General features: G+C 45.8%; 1 protein-coding gene across 4 annotated transcripts in view; it reads right to left on the reverse strand.

Annotated features, from left to right (window-relative positions):
* The window catches only part of LOC101118590 (steroid sulfatase), a 225,823-nt gene that overhangs the window by 127,550 nt on the left and 79,421 nt on the right, over positions 1-18,852 (reverse strand). For all 4 annotated transcript variants that reach the window (XM_060407555.1, XM_060407552.1, XM_060407553.1 and 1 more), the window contains exon 7: positions 12,649-12,785. In XM_060407555.1, the coding sequence (XP_060263538.1) occupies positions 12,649-12,785 (137 nt within the window). The remainder of the gene's footprint in view (positions 1-12,648; positions 12,786-18,852) is intronic.

The following is an 18,852-nucleotide window of genomic DNA, read 5'->3' on the forward strand; positions in this document are numbered from 1 at the left end:
ATGGGAATTATTGCTTTTGACTTTTTGACAACCGCTAATTGTGTGTCACGACTCAAAAGCAACAAGTATTCAAATCTGCTCCTCACCCCTAATTTTGATCTCACCTTTCAAATATAGACACTGGTCCTGCGTGGAATACCATTTAAACGTTGCTTTAACTCCATCTCTCAAATCCTAATTTGTCTTTTCTTGCTATGCCTAGATATGTTTAATTAGCAGATTAAATGTGCTAATCGGAAGAGGCTGAGGGAGAAGGCAGTGATATACAAAACACCCCTGAGATATCCAACATGGACATCCTGTTGTTTTCTGCATCTGTTTAATTTTTCCTTTCCTTTTTTTTTTTTTCAGTTGGCAGATAATTGCTTTACAGTGCTGTTATACAGGTGTCAGCTGCACAACAAGCTGAATGCGCCATATACAGACACATCCCCCCTCCCTTGTTAGTCTCCCCCCGACGCCCCCACCCCAACTCTCCAGATCATCACAGAGCGCCGGGCGGAGCTCCCCGTGCTGCAGAGCAGCCTCCACCCAGCTCCCTGTCTTAGGCACGGTCGGTCGTGCACAGATGTCAGGGCTACTCTCTCGAATCGTCCCACCCTCTCCTTCCCCCGCCATATCCACAGTCTGTGTCCTACATCTCTTGTCTCTGTCCTGCCCTGGAAATAGGCTCATCAGTATCATTTCCCTAAATTCCATATACGTGTGTGTGTGTGAGTTAACATACGGTATTTGCTCTTCTCTTGCGGACGTCTTTCACTCTGTACGACAGACTCTAGATCCATCCACATCCCTACAATGGACTCAAATCCTTTTCCTTTACATGGCTGAGTCATATTCCACTCTCTATACGTATCAGAACTTCTTTATCCATTCATCTCTCCATGGACATGAAGGCCGCCTCCATGTCCTGGACACTGCAAAGAATACATCTCTAGAGGGTGTGAGACAAAGTCAAGAATGCTGGGATGGATGAACTCCTAGGATACGGGAGCTGGAGGAAAATTGTTGGAGGCCATTGGTCCAAAGAGTCTTGTCTTATAGATAAGCCGCAGCTGGAGAGGAGACAACGTCTACTTTCTCAAATAATTCAACAAACTAGAAACCTTTTCTGGCTTCAGAGAAGCAGTGTAGCCTAGTGGCGCCTGGGCAGTCTTACACAAGTCACTGAGCCTCTCCAAACTTCACTTCCTCACCCACAGGATGATAAAAATCTCTTAGAACACCATTGTGAGATCGCCACTAAACTATCCATGTGAGGTGTTAGATAAGTCAGTGCTGCTGCTGCTGCCAAGTCACTTCAGTCGTGTCCAACTCGGTGTGAACCCACAGACGGCAGCCCACCAGGCTCCCCTGTCCCTGGGATTCTCCAGGCAAGAACGCTGGAGTGGGTTGCCATTGCCTTCTCCAATGTACGAAAGGGAAAAGTGAAAGCGAAGTCGCTCAGTCGTGTCTAGCATATACTAATTTTAGATTTTAGCTACTGTGAGTCAATAAACATTTACTATTCTTCTTGTGATAGCTGTTGTGGTTCTGCGGCCAGAAATTTTATTAATCCTGTTTGACTCAACTGGGCAACTTGATTCCTCGATAATTTATGGTGTTATCTTCTTTAGGGAAATGATTTTGTGGAAGAGTGTGAAAACATACTCATTTTAATTTGAGATGTAAGTTCAAGGTAAAATAATATCCATCCTGGGCTCAAGAACATAAAAATTAAGCTTCGGGCTTTGAAAAAAAAATGGTAACGCGATTACAGAGTTTATGAAACCCAGAGGTTAACGATTTATAGGATAAATTAATTTGGAGAATGAAAATCAATATTCTACATAGTGAATTTCTAACTACACCTTATGGCCGAAACTCTGGATGAACAGACTTCAACTGTTCCTGTCCCAGGGCTCTGTCCCCGTCCTAACTGCCTGACTCTGCACTGTCGGCATGTCTAACCTGAGGCTGCAAAAACTGATCTTCTGCAGAAGATTAAGGGAAGATAATCTGAAAACGTTTAAATTTTGTATATAAAACTTATGTTTTACATATATATATTATATATGTGCTTGCTTGCATGCATGCTAAGTCGCTTCAGTCGTGTCCGACTCTTCGCGACCCTATCGACTGTAGCCCACCAGGCTCCTCTGTCTATGGGATTCTCCAGGCAGGACTACTGGAGTGGGTTGCCATTCCCTTCTCCATGGGATCTTTCTGACCCAGAGATCGAACCCATGTCTCTTACACCTTCTGCATTGGCAGGCAGGTTCTTTATCACTCGTGCCACCTGGGAAGCATGTATATCTCCAGTGGTCATGTATGGATGTGAGGGCTGGACTATAAAGAACGCTGAGCGCCAAAAATGGATGCTTTTGAACGGTGGTGTTGGAGAAGACGCTTGAGAGTCCCTTGGACTGCAAGGAGATCCAACCAGTCCATTCTAAAGGAGATCAGTCCTGGGTGTTCTTTGGAAGGAATGATGCTAAAGCTAAAACTCCAATACTGTGGCCACCTCATGTGAAGAGCTGACTCATTGGAAAAGACCCTGATGCTGGGAAAGATTGAAGGCAGGAGAGAAGGGGACGATAGAGGGTGAGACGGTTGGATGGCATCACAAAGTCGATGGACATGAGTTTGGGTGGATTCCGGGAGTTGGTGATGACAGGGAGGCCTGGTGTGGGGTCGTAGAGTCAGACATGACTAAGCGACTGAACTGAACTGATATGTGTTATATATATATACACATACACATACATATATATGTATATATGTAAATGTAAGCCGGTACATTTTGCTACGATTTTCTGATATCCTAATTTATATGAAGCTTTCCAGATGTGTGTATCTCAGAGACATATAAAATCAAGAATAGATTAATAAGAGAAAAATTGCACTTTGGCAGATAAAGATTCATTTGCAAGAGCAAAGCACTGAAAATTAATGCCGTTGATAGAGATGGCCAAGAGGCGCATGAAAAGATGTTCAACATCACTAATTATTAGACAAGCACAGATTGAAACTCTTAACGACGTAACGCCTCACGCTGGTCAGAATGGCCACCATCAGGAAGTCCACAAATAATAAATGCTGGAGGCAGTGTGGAGTGGAGAACACTCCCACACTGCTGGTGGAAATGTAAAGTGGTACAGTCACCATGAAGAACAATATGGTTGTTCCTTAAAGAACTTAACATACAGCTGCTGCTTGACCCAGCAACCCCACTGCTGAGGGGATGTATCCAGAGAAAACCACAATCTGAAAAGATACATACCCCTCAGGGGTCATTTTTGTTTGTTTGCTTAGTGGCTCCATCGTGTCCGACTCTTTGCAACCCCACAGACTGTAGCCCGCCAGGCTCCTCTGTCCCTGGAATTTTCTAGGCAAGAAGCAGTATTTACAATAGCTAGGAAATGCGTGCTAAGTCACTTCAGTCGTGTCCAACTCTGCGCGACCCTACGGACTGTAGGCCCCCACCCCCCACACCCCACCCCCACCCCGCCAGGGCTCCTCTGTCCATGGGATGCTCCAGGCAAGAATACTGGAGTGGGTTTCCACGCCCTCCTCCAGGGGATCTTCCCGACCCAGGAATCAAACCCCCGTCTCCCGAGTCTCTTGCACTGGCAAGCAGGTTCTTTACCACTAGCTGGGACATGGAAGCTACCCAAAAGTCCATCAACAGATAAGCAGGCAAACAAGAGGTGGTACATATATACACAGCAGGATGTCACTCAGCCATAAAAAAAAAAAAAACTGAAATAATGCCATTTGCAGCAACATGGATGGCCCTAGAGATTCTCACACTAGCTAAGTCAGACAAATATCATATGATATCCCTTACATGTGAGGTCAGACAGCCAAATATCATATGATATCGCTTTTACAAGAAATCTACGAAAATGACCCAAATGAACATGTCTAGGAAACAGAAACAGACTCACTGAAACAGAGAACAGACTTCTGGTTGCCAAGGGAGAAGGGGTCGGGGGGAGGAATGGACTGGGAGTTTGGGATTGGCAGAGGCAAAGTATTTCCCATAAGACGGATAAACAAGAAGGCCCTCGTGTACAACCCAGGGAATTGTATTCAATATCCCGTGACAAACCATAATGGGAAAAGACACGAAAAAGAATATGCATATATATATATATACGTGTATATATGCATGCAAGAATCACTGCATCACTGCTGTACAGCAGAAATTAACCCAACACTGTAAATCAACCACACTTCAATAAAAAAGATAAATCAGGAAAGAGTCAAATAAAACGTGCGGAGATGGACTTTATGGAAATAGGTTCCTTGATGACCCGGCTTGGCCCATTCTCCTACTGCTTGGGAGCAAAGAAAATGTCTCAGAGAGTCAGTCCCCTGTAAAGAGACTTTCCTTCCCAAACGCATGATTTGTCGTTCTGTGCATGCACACTCAGGCACACACACACACACAGAGGTGACTGTGCACTCTACCCTGGAGTCATCACCACCCACAACACCTCTGTTGGTCGCAACTGCATGTATACGGCCCTGCTCCCAGGTTCCTTCATCCCAATCGAAGCGACTGCCCCCTCCTTGATCAGTGATGCCTGGCGCAGCCTGGTTCCTGAGTGCAAGAACCCTTTTTTTTTTCTTTTTTTGCACACAAGCATTGCCGTGTTGGGTGAGGCACCGAAGAGCAGAGGCATCGACTCTATCGGCACCCAGAGGCACTCCCTCTCTTCCAAAGTCGACAGCAATGCCCTTTCTGGAACTCTCCTCTCTACCCACCGCCCACCCCCCCGCATCCTGCCCCTGGCTTAATTACAAAGCAACACCAAGCAAAACGCAAAGGCCACGTTGTTGAGACAAGGAAAAATGACTTTTCTCAAAGTCAGCGCTCGACCCTTCCGAGATCGTCAGAGACGCTTATTTCTCATAGCTTTCTCTCTTCCGAGCGCACGGCTTATTTACGTGCTGAAAATCAGATGCATAAATGCGTAAATAAGATGGTTGTTACCGATGAGATTTGGCAGGCGGGCAACGGGGTGTCGACGGAGGAAGCTGACGGGCAATTCTGCTTTCAAATGATCAAACTTGAAAGGCTTAAAATGCCGTAACGCTGTCATTTTCCCGGTCTTCTGGCTATTGTCTTACTTCCGAGTGGAAAACATATATATATATTATGACAGCAGTGTTCCTTCCCTAACGGTTCTGTGCGAACTGCAAACGTGGATGTGCTGCCCAAATCACAGTCTGTCACGGCCGACTCCAAGAAGAGTGTGCAGTTGAATGCCACTGAGCGATCGTTTTAAAATCGAAGTAATTGATAAAATCGGCAAACGTCTCCTTAGAGTTGACGGCTGGATCTGATGTTAGTGACCTTAATGAATGGAATTTCGTGTAAAGTGCAGCAAGCACTCGACGAACTCCAGAAACAACAGGGTTTTATTTCGTTTGAGTTTTCTGCATCACTCATATCTGGGGTACCTGACGGACAAGATCCATTTTGGATGGACAAGGGTTTGTTTATGGGAGTAAGCTACTTGAAGACCTCACCTCTCTTTTCTTCTACTGCTTGGGGGCAAATACAGTGACTTACACAGCCCTCTGTAAAGAGACTTTGCTCCCAAATGTTCCATGCTAACTGAAGAGAGTCAGGGGCTTCTCTGGGGGTGCAGCGGTCAAGACTCTCTGCACTTCCAACGCCAGGGGTACCAGCTCAAAGTCTGGTTGGAGAACTAAGATCCCACATGCCGTGAGGTATGATCAAAAATTATTGTTGTTCAGGAGCTCAGTCACGTCTGACTCTTTTCAACCCCATGGACTGTGTCATGCCAGGCTTCCCTTGTCTATCTGAGCGGGCACATATATGTGTGTGTGTATGTGTGTCTGGGTGTGCATGTACAACTGAGTCACTTTGCTTTATAGCAGAAATTAACACAATATTGTAATGCTGTGGTGATCGGCTATGTGGTGGTTTAGTGGCTAAGTTGTGTCCGATGCTTGCGACTTCGTAGACTGTATGTAGCCTGCCAGGTTCCTCTGTCCATGGGATTCTCCGGGCAAGAATACTGGAGTGGGTTGCCATTTCCTTCCACTTCAATAAAATTAAAATAAATAAAGTTATCCTCCTGTAACAATATCCCATTTATTATTTTCCAGAAGCCTTACATTTGGAAATCTCACAGTAAGCTCTCCCAAATGTCCTAATAGCACATTTTCTTAAGTTTCTTTCGCACATGTCCTGAAGCTTAGTCTCTGTGTTTGGGAACGGGGCAGGGGATCTTTCTTTAATCCTGTCTTTTTATTCCATATATTTGACAGCCGTGGAAAGAAAACTGGACATAGGTGGGTCTGTATTAGTCATTTTGTTACTGAGCACAGGTTGTCATCGCTTCCTAAATGTTTTCTTGAAGTTCTGAAACCTTGTTATGTACCTCACAATTCAGGTAAACAGTGGTCTGTAATGGAAAACAGCTTCATCTCTCTCCCGTCTCCTGCTTGAATAAAAAGCCTGCTCATTAGGGCAGAGGTTTCTGCAATGCTAGAGCCTGTCAAAAGGGCCGGCGAGGATGCTTTCTGCAGCCTCCGTCTCCTGATTATGTGGGTAACCAGAGATTATGGCGATAGCACCAGAGGTCACATTCTATCTGTCACAGAGCTAAGCTGCCATCCTGAGCATATATCCAAGATTTGATACTCCGGAATCAACTGATGCATTTCTTTAAAAAAAAAAAATTCAGTTTCCACTTTGGGTATTTAGAATCCCAGGGAACTTACTGAATTAAAAGCAAATTTTTACAAACTCAGGCATTTTTTTTTAAGGTGTGTTACTAAGGACACCCTGGAAGAGAAACTTAACGGAAAAGGACAAGTGTAAACACATACCTCTCTCTCTTCCCACCAGAGGACTGAAAAGTCTTTCGAAAATTCCAAAGGGGAATTTTTCAATAAAGGAAACTACCAGTGAGGAAATGAGGTCCGATTTGTTGCTTGAGTTGAGTTTTAATGACCATGTCGTTGATGGCTCGAGAGACAGAAAGAAACAGTGTTTGCTGAATATTTAAAATATGTCTTGTAAGCTAATCTCAGAGGTATGATTAGCAGAGGAGAATGCGGGCAAAATTCAGCCACGGTAGTTCCTTACTACAGGAGGATGGGGCTTGTGAAATGCTCTGACTCCACTTGATAAATAATAGATTTTTGTTTGTTTGTTTAATTAAAAAAAACGAAAGAAAACTGTCTGACCTCTTTACGAATCAATCTGTGCATGCATGCTAAGTCACCTCAGTCGTGTCCAACTCTTTGCGACCCCATGGACTATAGCCTGCCAGGCTCCTCTGTCCATGCGATTCTGTAGGCAAGAATACTGGAGTGGGTTGCCATGCCCTTCTCCATGGGATCTTCCTGACCCAGGGATTGAATCCGTGCCTCTTAAGTCTCCAGCATTGTCAGGTGGGTTGTTTACCACTAGCGCCACCTGGGAAGCCCTAGGAATCAACACAGTAACTTTCAAAAAAAAAGATGCCTTCTTTCAGTATAAACTACCAGGGACAAAGTTAAGTTATAAAGATTGGTATATTGTACATCACGGGGAATGTATGAAATAGTTTATAATAACTGTAAGTGGAGTATAACCTTTCGAAGCTGTGAATGATGACTACCTGGTACACTTGTAACTGACACTGTATATCAACTACATTCCAATACAAAATTAAATTAAAAATTTTTTTTAGAAATAGAGTTACCCTCTTTCACCCATCCCAGCAACACTTTATCCATTTATTCCTCCCCCAAAGCTTTGCTGCTGGGGGATTAACTGGGGTTGAAAATCAGACCACAGCTGCCCAAAGGCTTCCTCGGAAAGTGCGTGTCCTGCTGAAACGCTGAGGCAGGCCACTGGCCACGTATGGGGACTTGTCCGTTTCTAAAAGCTCTCCAGACTCATCTGCGCCTCCTTCCAGACATACATTCATTCCTCCTCCCTCTGGGTTATTTCAGAATCACTTGGAAGAATCTTAACTCCCTTGCGGCTGTTTCTCAGCGGCTCAGTCATGTCCAGCTCTTTGCGACCCCATGGACTGCAGCACGCCAGGCCTCCCTATCTATCACCAACTCCCGGAGCGTGCTCAGACTCACGTCCATCGAGTCGGTGATGCCATCCAACCATCTCATCCTCTGTCGTCCCCTTCTCCTCCCACGTTCAATCTTTCCCAGCATCAGGGTCTTCTCAGGTCAGTCAGCTCTTCGCATCAGGTGGCCAAAGTATTGGAGCTTCAGCTTCAGCATCAGTCCTTCCAATGAATATTCAGGACTGACCTCCTTTAGAATGGACTGGTTGGATCTCCTTGCAGTCCAAGGGACCCTCAAGAGTCTTCACCACAGTTCGAAAGCATCGATTCTTCCATGCTCAGCCTTCTTTACGGTCCAGCTCTCACATCTGTACATGACTACTGGAAAAACCACAGCTTAAGATGGTACAGACCTTAACTCCCTTAGGAACTCCTACATTCCCTTAAGCCAAGGTCTTATCCTGTATTAGGCACACAATGGCATGTATTAAAGGTGATGCCCCTTTCCCTGTGACTTGCTGTAGACTGCACACCATTCTGACAGAAAAGGAACACCGCCCTGACCCTTGACATCACAAAGGGAGGGGACATGTGTGAAGGCGAGAGCAGGTGCAGGGCACGCCCTTTGCAGGCAGTGACTGTGATAAGCAGAACACTGCCCACCTCTCAGACTGCACAGTGGTGTTAGAGTTTCAGGATTTCGACCACCCTTGTGGACTTTTACTGCCAGCTGTCTCACGTGTGGGCTTCCCCAGGGGGTTAGTGCTACAGGACCCACCTGCTGTAAGAGATGTGGGTTCCATCCCCAGGGCGGGAAGATCCCCTGGAGGAGGGCATGGCAGTCCACTCCAGGATTCTCGCCTGGAGAATCCCATGGACAGAGGAGCCTGGTGGGCTGCAGTCCATGGGGTCGCAAAGAGTCCGACAAAGATTTAGCGACTATACCTGTTGTGTAGAGCTTACATCGTATCTCTGTGGGCCGTCCTTTCTGTGGCATAATAGCAATACAAGCAACAGCGATCACACAGCTGAGAATAAAGCGGTCCCAGCTCCACAACGTGGGGTGAGATAGGCCGTGGCGGACAATTAAATAAGAAAGGATCCTTTACGAATATGCTCTTACGGGTATGGAGAGACCCGCAGTGGGGAGAGTTACGCTCTGGATAGCTATGCCGTCTCCAAACATTTAGAAAGAAAATGCCCTCAACTTTAGAGCATTTTAGAGTCTAAAGGACAGGGCTACAGCCTGTCTGCCTGATGGCTTCTAGCTCAGTCTCCCATGGTGCTTGAGGTGTTTCTTTTAAGCCAATACCTCTGGGTCACTTTATTACACTTTCAGCCAGAGTCCCCTTCTTGGTGATAGAGAAAGGGTCCTCCTGGAAAGAAGCCATGTTCTTCAAAATGCTCAGAGGTATTGAGTTTGTAAAACAGCAGAAACATCCTGAGCCATGGATGTAATGGCTTAAGGGGAGGATTTTATTTTGGGCAAAAAAAAAAAAGAAAGAAAGAAAGAACACAACCACCTCTTAATATGATACCGGGGTCTACTGTAGATCTCAAAGATTCAAAAAAATGCTCTGTTTTACTCACGACGGATGAGTAGCAGAAACACATTGGAAGTCAGATTTGTTTTTAATGAGTGAGGGTAGGAAGACATGCTGATCTAATTAAATAAAATGTAATCAATACGTGTGATCATACTAGCAAAAGCCTGCTTGCCAGCCAAGACACGTCAGAGAGGTGGATACAAAACTGGTTACGTTAATATACAACACTCATTAAAGAGATAAAATATTCTACTGATCCACACTACGGAGGACTATTCTACTGATTTACACTACTAAGGTGTGGAAAATGTAAGCTAATTTACATGCAACATTTTAAGAAGCAGAAATGAAAGAAGGCGGGCTTGTACGAGCTGTATGCCAAAGCCCTGAGTATAATGAATCCTTCTTACCGATCTCATTAGGCGGAATGTTCTGGCTGCCTTTGTTTTTCCGAGTACGTGTTCATCATTTGACTGACTAGTGTGGCATCACAGAGAAGGTTAGAAAGAAACTCAGAAGTGGCTTCATCTGAACTCATCAGTCACAGAGATTTAAGACATCTGTCAAAATCACGCAGATAGTTAGGGAAACAGCTAGAAGCTAAAAGAGGGCTGCAGTCACCTTGTCCAAAGGACAATGCTCCTCCCAAGGTTTAAATGAAACGAAACAAAAGTTTTCTTGTCTTCACCACAGTCGGTGACCCTTGTCAGGTTCAATGTGCTCTTAACACAAACCAACAAACAAAACTCTACGGCCACGTTCAAGGATCTCCTAAACACCTCGCTGAGAAAAACGCTGAGTTCAGGGAACCACAAGGGAAGGGAGTACGAGAGAAGCGGTAAAAAGGGGAGAAAAAAAAAGAAAGGAAATACGGCAAAAATCTTGAGCAACCTGTTGACGGTGCCATTGACTCACTTTTGTCCAATTTTGTGCAGAGGGGGCCAATGACCTTAGCACCAGAGACATCGCTGGAGCACACAGGAAGTGAATGGGAAGTTCAGAACTCACGGATTTTTCGATCCCTCTGTTTTACCCAAACACTCTGGCTTTTCCTGCACTTTGCAGGGAAAAAAAAAAAAAAAAACACCCTGAGGCTGAGAAGCCGTGCAAGAGAAAGCGCAGGCGTGCACACTCAGCTGTGTCCCTGAGTTGTGTCCAACTCTGCAACCCTTTGGACTGCAGCCCGCCAGGCTCCTCTGCCCATGGGATTTCCCAGGCAAGAATACTGGAATGGATTGCCATTTCACCCTCCAGGAGGTCTTCCCGCTCTAGGGATCAAACACGTCTCCTATGTCTGCTTGCACTGCAGGTGGATTCTTCACCCGCTGAGCCATCAGGAAAGTCGCAAGAGAAAGCGCAGTCAACATGATTTCACGTGGATGTGCAACGCGCAGTTTACCGAGTAACACCTCAGGGACTTCCCTGGTGCTCCAGGGCTAAAGAATCTGCCTTCCGATGCGGGGGACGCGCAGGTCTTGATCGCCGCTTGGGGAACTAAGATCCCACATGCCGAGGAGCCACTGAGGCCGCTCACCACAACTATTGAGTCCCTACATCCACAACTAGAAAATCCAAGCACTACAACAACAAATACCAGATGACACACAGAAAAAAATCCCAGATGATGCAACTGAGATCCCAAGTGTTACAAGTGAGACCTGACGCAGCCAAGTGAAATACACATTAAAAAAAAATCTTCTAGAAAGGAAAAAATTCACTAAGAAGTCTTTCAGGTTCCTCTAAAGAACATGCCACGTTGCTCAGGAAATAGGGTAACCTGCTTAGGGAGGAGGGACACAGAGAGCAAGTGAATCCCCACCATCCTCGCAGACGCAGCAAGAAACACTCAAGCTGGAGGAGAAGGAGACACAGTGAGCGTTAACAGGATCCAGAGAAGAGGACCTCAAGGTTCCCGCAGCGAGACTGTCCACAGCTGCAACCGCCGGGCGAGTCTTCTGTCTCCCAAACCTGCCCTGCACCCAACTGTGCTAGAGACAAGGGGCTGCTCAGATTCTACCGCTAAAAGAGTCAGCGGTGGGAATCCCCTGGCGGTCCAGGGAGTAAGAATCTGCCTTCCCGTGCAGGGGACTCGGGTTCAATCCCTGGCCGGGGAATTAAGATGCCACGTGCCACAGGGCAACGAAGCAGGCATGCAGCAACTGCTGACCCCAAGCTCTACACACCTTGCTCTGAAAGGTTACTGAAGGCACCCCAATGAGAAGCCCGAGACCCTTAGTTAGGGAGTACCCCTCACTCGCCCAAACTAGAGAAAGCCCACGCACAGCAATGAGAACCCAGAGCAGCCAAAAATTAAAATAAATACATAAAGAAAGCATAACGGGAGGAAAGAATAAATGCTTGACTCTTTTCCCTGCATTTATCTCTTTGATCAGCAGCTCACAGACCCAGACTCCCTGGCGCTGCATCCATTGGTAACCTCAACCGCATGTGCTGTTAAGATGCTTATTATACGGTGCTTACCTGTTGTTTGACCCCTGAGTTGGGAAGATCCCCTGTAGGAGGAAATGGCTACCCACTCCAGTATTCTTGCCTGGGGAATCCCATGGGCAGAGGAGCCTGGCGGGCTACAGTCCACAGAGTCACCATGACTGAGCGACTAACACTTTCACTTTACCTGCCACGCTTGGCGTTTGTCTGGTGACTTTTCTTTGCAACACAAACAAAAACAAACAAACAACAACAACAAAAAAAAAAAAACCCAGCACGTGCTGTCTCTAATGGTGTCAGACACACAAGCAGAAACTCAGAAGAAATAAGCTAGGAGGCAGGAAAAGTTGCAGCCACTCGTAAAGTTCAGACTGAAGACCGTGGTTGCTTAGTTGCTAAGTCATGCCTGACTGTTTGTGACTTCATGGACTGTAGCCCGCCAGGCTCCTCCGTCCATGGGATTCCCTAGGCAAGAACACTGGAGCGGGTTGCCGTTCCCCTCTCCAGGGGATCTTCCCCACCCAGCGACCGATCCTGCGTCTCTTGCATTGGCAGGCAGATTCTTAACCACAGAGCCACCAGGGAAACCCACAGACGGAAGTTACAGGGATGCATACCGACGCTCCAATCCATCTCCTCAGCGGCATCCCCGTAGGAGCCGTGTTGACTTTTGCCGGCAAAGTCCTTCGAAGAGAAGTGAGCCGTGTGTACATGCAGGTAAGACAGGACAAGCAGGAAAGGGGTCTCAGCATTCCTGAAAGAAAGAAAAATCCAAGGGCAAAATAAGCATGTTGGATGCTGTTTGTTGTTGCTGTTTAATTCTGAAAGTGAAAACGCTTATTCCCTTGGTTAAAAAAAAAGAGAGAGAGAGAGAGAAATATCCAGCTTGCAAAAATAAAATCAAACTGTGAGGATTTTCCCCCTTGGTTAAAAAAAAAGAAGGGAAATAAATAAAATCAAACTGTGAGGATGTCCCCCCTGGGAATAGAGGTGTCATCAGTGGAACCCGGGGAATGTAGGCTGGATGGATTGGTCATCCCGTCCTTCTCACTTCCTCGGGTGTGATGGACAGCTTGCTCTTCTGGACGAACGAAGATCCCCTGGACAAGGGAAAGGCAACCTCTCCAGGATTCTTGCCTGGAGAATCCCATGGACAGAGGGGCCTGGCAGGCTACAGTCCATGGGGCTGCAAGAGTCACACACGATTGAGCGACTAAATCACCCACTCCAGTATTCTGGCCTAGAGAATTCCATGGACTGTAGAGTGCATGGGGCTGCAAAGAGTCGGACACAACTGAGCAACCCGCACTTTTTTTTAAGAACCTACGCTCAGCTGTCCTTCCAGAGAGACGGCAGGAAACGACCCTCACAGTCCCATCTCTCTTCCTCTCTACGACCTTGAAAACTAAAGGAACACTTGAGCAGGCTGGCAGGAGGCAGATCTCCCCATAACAGCTTCAGTGCATTTTTTTTTCCTTTTAGCTAAAGCACTTCAGTAAACAATTTGGAAAATTTACTGCGTCCAGCCTCTCAGGCTGTGTGAAGAGATAGAACTTTTTGTCTGCTCCACGCCTTCTCTCTATTTGTTACAAATACAGAAGGCAGCTCTCTGCACCTTGCCAGCAATCGGTGATCAAGCCAATCTCAGAATCGCAAAGATTTACATCCTGTCCTCCCCTGGGAGTGAAATCCAGGCAGGAAGACAGCTCCAATGTAATTCTCCTGCCTGTCAAGAAGGTTTTGCATAGTATATTCCTCTTCTGAGAAAGAAAGTGTCAATCCTGTCCGACTCTTTGCCCACCAGACTCCTCTGTCCATGGGATTCTCCAGGCAAGAATACTGGAGCAGGTTGCCATTCCTTCTCCAGGGGATCCTCCTGACCTCGGGATCAAACTCAAGTCTCCTGCACTGCAGGCAGATTCCTTACCTGCTGAGTTATCCAGGTGAAATTTGTTGACATAGTTGCTAAGTCATATCAGACTCTTTCAACCCCAAGGACTGTAGCCCTCCAGGCTCTTCCGTCCATGGGATGCTCCAGGCAAGAATATTAGAGTGGGTTGGCATTCCCTTCTCCAGGGGATCTTCCTGATCCCAGGATTGAACCTGGGTCTACTGCACTGCAGGCAGTTTCTTTACCTTCTGAGCCATCAAGCAGAGCCTCTTCTTCTGACAATCTGAGCTTTCCCTGAGCGTTCCTATTTGCGTCCGCATCAGGAATAATCGGAATGCAAATACACATGTCTACGGAAGGCTTCCGAAGGCCCTTGGAAGCTGGCAATTGGACTAAGGTATAAACCAAGAGCTGGTGAAGGACAGGGAAGCCTGCCCTGCTGCAGTCCATGGGGTTGCAAAGAGTCGGACACAACTGAGCGAGTGAACCACAACCATAAAGCAGACAGCGGTAACAACAGCCGGCCAGCCGGAGTTCAGGTGACCCACACTCTGCACTCACAGATGGACACATCCTGCTGTTCATTTCATCCGCCGGAGCCTCTCGCCAGTACTCTTGCCCACACGGCACCAGGCACTCAGAATATAAAGCCAGGATGGACCATGCCCTGCCACCCAGCCACCCAGAGTTCAGAGGAGACCATTCAGAGTTGGCTGGTCTGAGCTGCTTAAAGTGCTGTGACCGAATGTATCAGAGGATGGATACAGACGAGGAGCGTGAGCGGCGGTCAGAAGCCGCTCCTGGAGAGGGTGTGCAAAGTTCCTGCCGTGCGTCAGTGTGTGTGGGCGCTTTCCACAGCTGTGTCAGGGTCTAAGCCACTATCCCTCCAGCCACACTATTCAGACATGGAAGGGGACGATGGTGGGGATACAACCTGAGCTCTTAAAAGCATGGCTTCATGGCACGTGGTCCCAGGCTCTTCATTCAAACACACTTCAGAATACATTTTTAATTTTTTAACAGATATTTTTTTGATGCGGATATAACTTTTAAAGTCTTTATTGACTTTGCTACAATATTGCTTCTGATTTATGTTGTGTGTTTTTTGTTTTTTTTTTTTTTTTTGTCACGAGGCATGTGGGATATTACCTCCCTGACCAGGGACCACACCCTACAATATTGCTTCTCTTTTTATGTTGTGTGATTATTATCTTTTTTTTTTTTTTTTGTCATGAGGCATTTGGGATCTGACCTCCCTGACCAGAGATCACACCCCACACCCCTTGGCTTGGAAGGCAAAGTCTTAACCACTGGACCACTGGAAAAGTGTTGAATTTTTAAAACCAAAAAATTATCTATATAGATTTTTACACTGAATGAAAGATATCACTAATGGGGCTTCCCAGCGGCACAGTGGAAAAGAATCCGCCTGCAATGCAGGAGGCCTGAGTTCAATCCCTGGGTCTGGAAGATGCCCTGGAGGAGTACATGGCAACCCATTCCAGTGTTCTTGCCCGGAGAATCCCACGGACAGAGGAGCCTGGTGGGCTGCCGTCCATGGGGTCACAGAGTCAGACACGACTGAGCCTTCTGGGAGACCCTAAAAGGACACTTTTATGAAACACAAGACATATCTGGAAATGAGCTTCAGTGAAAATGGTTAGTATCCATTTTACTTCTGTTATACACTTTACAGATATATATACATAATCGATGAAAATGGTTAGCATGCATTTTACTTCTCATTATACACTTTAAAGATATATTTATATATAATCAATGAAAATGGTTAGCATGTATTTTACTTCTCATTATACACTTTAAAGATATATATATAAAATCAATGAAAATGGTTAGTACGTATTTTACTTCTGACTTTATATATATATATCTTTGAAGTATATAGCGAGAAGTAAAATATATACTGTGTTCACTGAAGCTCATTTTCGGATATGTCTTATGTTTCATAAAACATATATAAAGAGACGGATATATAGATATTTCTCTCTCTCTATATATATATAGATATATCTGAGATATTTATGTATCTGAGATTTCTGTCTCTCTGACAGATGATTTATGTCTCTCCATAGATAGATATCTGTGCTGTGCTGTGCTAAGTTGCTTCAGTTCTGTCTGACTCTTTGCAACCCCATGGACTGTAGCCCACCAGGCTCCTCTGTCCACGGGATTCTCCAGGCTAGAATACTGGAGTGGGTTGCCATGCCCTCCTCCAGGGGATCTTCCCGACCCAGGGATTGAACCTGCAAACTCCTACGTCTGCTGCACTGGCAGGGAGGTTCTTTACCACGAGCGCCACCTGGGAGGCCCTAAGGACTGTGCTATAGACATGAGGTTATCTAAGTATTCCCAGGTGTGTTCCCCTTTCGGGGACTGGAACCTGGCCTCACACATTTGGAGCAGGGGTGTTGAACTCCCTAACCTTCTTCCAAATAACCCACACTCAGACCTGGTTGGAAAGCCTAACCCTCAGGCTCCTTCCAAATAACCCACACTCAGTCAGGGCAGAAGCAGAGAAGGCAGCAAGCTTGTTACAGGCCACTCGGGAGAGCCCTCAGAGTTAGATGTGGGCTTTAATCCACTAGGTACTGTGTACTTGTGGGGCTGTGGATATCACTCTCAACTTCTGAGCCTCAGACTCCCCCACAAGAAGACACCTCAACCCTCATCTCCCAGGGTCCTTTTGTACCATGTAAGGCGGGGTGGGGGTGGGGCGGGAACTCCCTGGTGGTCCACTGAGTAACACTCCGCATTTCCAATGCAGGGGGCCTGGGTTTGATCCCTGGTCAGGAAACTATAACCCACACGCTGCCACGAAGAGTTTGCATGACTCAACTAAAAAGATCCATATGCCCCAACCAAAGATCGAAGATGCTACATGCCTCAGCTAAGACCTGGTTCAGCCAAAAATAAAAAATTTAAATTTAAAAAAAAAGAGGTACTGGGTATGAAATGTGCCCAAGAATATGTGTATATGCACAGTAACTGATGTGTTAACTAACCAGCATCTGCGAAAACCTGAACATGCCCCTAGGTGGGCACCCAACCTGGATCTAGTTTATAAAGCACGGGACAGAGTCATGAGCAGGGAGAAAGCTACGATGCATGAAGGACCCTTCTTCAGGGCACAGAAGGAGACTTAAGGATCTCTAAGAAATCTACAAGTCACTCCTGCCTGTCAGAGCAACGAGGATTGCTTGTTAGTAACAGTGTGTTTTGGGCTTACCTGGTGGCTCAGCGGTAGGGAATCTGCCGGGGGCCAGCGTGAGGAACTCCGCCCAGGGCAAAGGTCATGAGGAAGGAGGCTTGGCATACGCAAAGGCGTGATCAAGCCTCAGGAAAACCCCTTTTCCCGAGCATCTAACCCCCAAACCAGAGTCTGTTTTATGCTCTCACCTACACCTCTGACTTGACGGGGGGCTCTCCCCCATAACCGTTTCTCTCAGAGAAGGAGTAAACGTGCAGCTCCAAGTCAATAAAAATTCCTGGGCGTGACAAGAGTGTTTCAGCTTACGGACTCCTCTGAAGGTGATCTAGCCCGCCTGTATAGGTTCGTCTGGCTACATGTGATTGTCTACAGCCTCCCAACCTGAGAGGCACGAGATGTTTTAGACTTACTAAAGGCAAATTCTTTTGGGGAGTTAGAAATTATTAGTATAATGGGTTGGTTAGGAATTATATTGGTGAAGCGTTTTTCATTTGTTGTGCCAATAATTGCTGCTAATTCCCTGCTCTGGGTGGGACAAGGATGTCTCAGGTCAAACCTCTCTGCTGACAGACTAGCTTGTGTGATGGGATTATTCATACTCCTGCCACTACGTACATGATTGTTTACTACCTCTTAACCATAAACAGCACAGAGAGTTTTGGAGTATTTTGAGAAAAAAAAAAGCACAGGGCTTTTTCTTCTTGTTGAGTCAATGACTGCCGCCAGGCCTCCATATCCTTAGGCACTGGGAATATATTAATCAATGTATTTGGACTATAGAAAAGGAAATATAGTAGTTTTTAAGGTTAGCAATACTAGACTTTTTGAGTTAATGGATTTTCTCTTTTGTAATAGATCACTGTACTTTGTTATAAATCACTGTGTCTTTGCTATGTGAAAATGTAAATTTATCACTATCTTAAGACTAAATAGATCTTAAAGGGAACATTGGTGAAAGGATTTTCATTTGTTGGGCTGATGTTTGCTGCTAAATCTCCATATTCCCTGCCCTTATAATGAATATAACTAGCATATAGGAGAAATAAGCATTAACCTTTAAGCATATAGGAGAAATAAGTATTAACCTTTAAGATTAATCATGTTAACCTTGGGTTAAATAAATTCCTTTCTTGATTGTAACTCACTACACCCTCACCCTATAGGAATGTAACTTTATTTGGAGGGTGGTGCCTGGTTTAAGAAAAAAACACCCTTGGAAAAAATAAGTTTTCGGTTATCAGAAAGAAAGGATCATAAAATCCCTAAGACCTTTTTATGTGAAGCACCTGATTTTGATAAAGGTCAGGACTTTATCCCGCGTGACTCTGTATTCATCCCTATATGTAACAAAAGGTATATAAACAAACCCCAAAATAAAGAAATTGGATCAGTTTCCGGAAAGACTGATTCCCCCATGTCGTTTCTTTCTTGCTCCCAGTTTTTCTGGCTGAATTCCCATCTGGAGCATGGATGCTATTCCACATAATCCAAGTTATTCAGCCTCTTTTTCTCCACTAATCTTCCTACTACACTATCCGTTTCTAATCTCTCTATATATCTGTAATTAAAGATGTATTTTTCCAAGGACGCCGATGCCGTCCCCACCTTCGAATTCCCTGGATCCATCGGGGCTGGACCCCGGCAGGAATCCACTTGCCCAAGCAGGAGACCTAAGAGTTTGCAGCTTTGACTGAGTTTGGT

This window comes from Ovis aries, chromosome X, assembly GCF_016772045.2.
Source record: "Ovis aries strain OAR_USU_Benz2616 breed Rambouillet chromosome X, ARS-UI_Ramb_v3.0, whole genome shotgun sequence".
In the NCBI taxonomy this organism is placed as follows: Eukaryota; Metazoa; Chordata; class Mammalia; order Artiodactyla; family Bovidae; genus Ovis; species Ovis aries.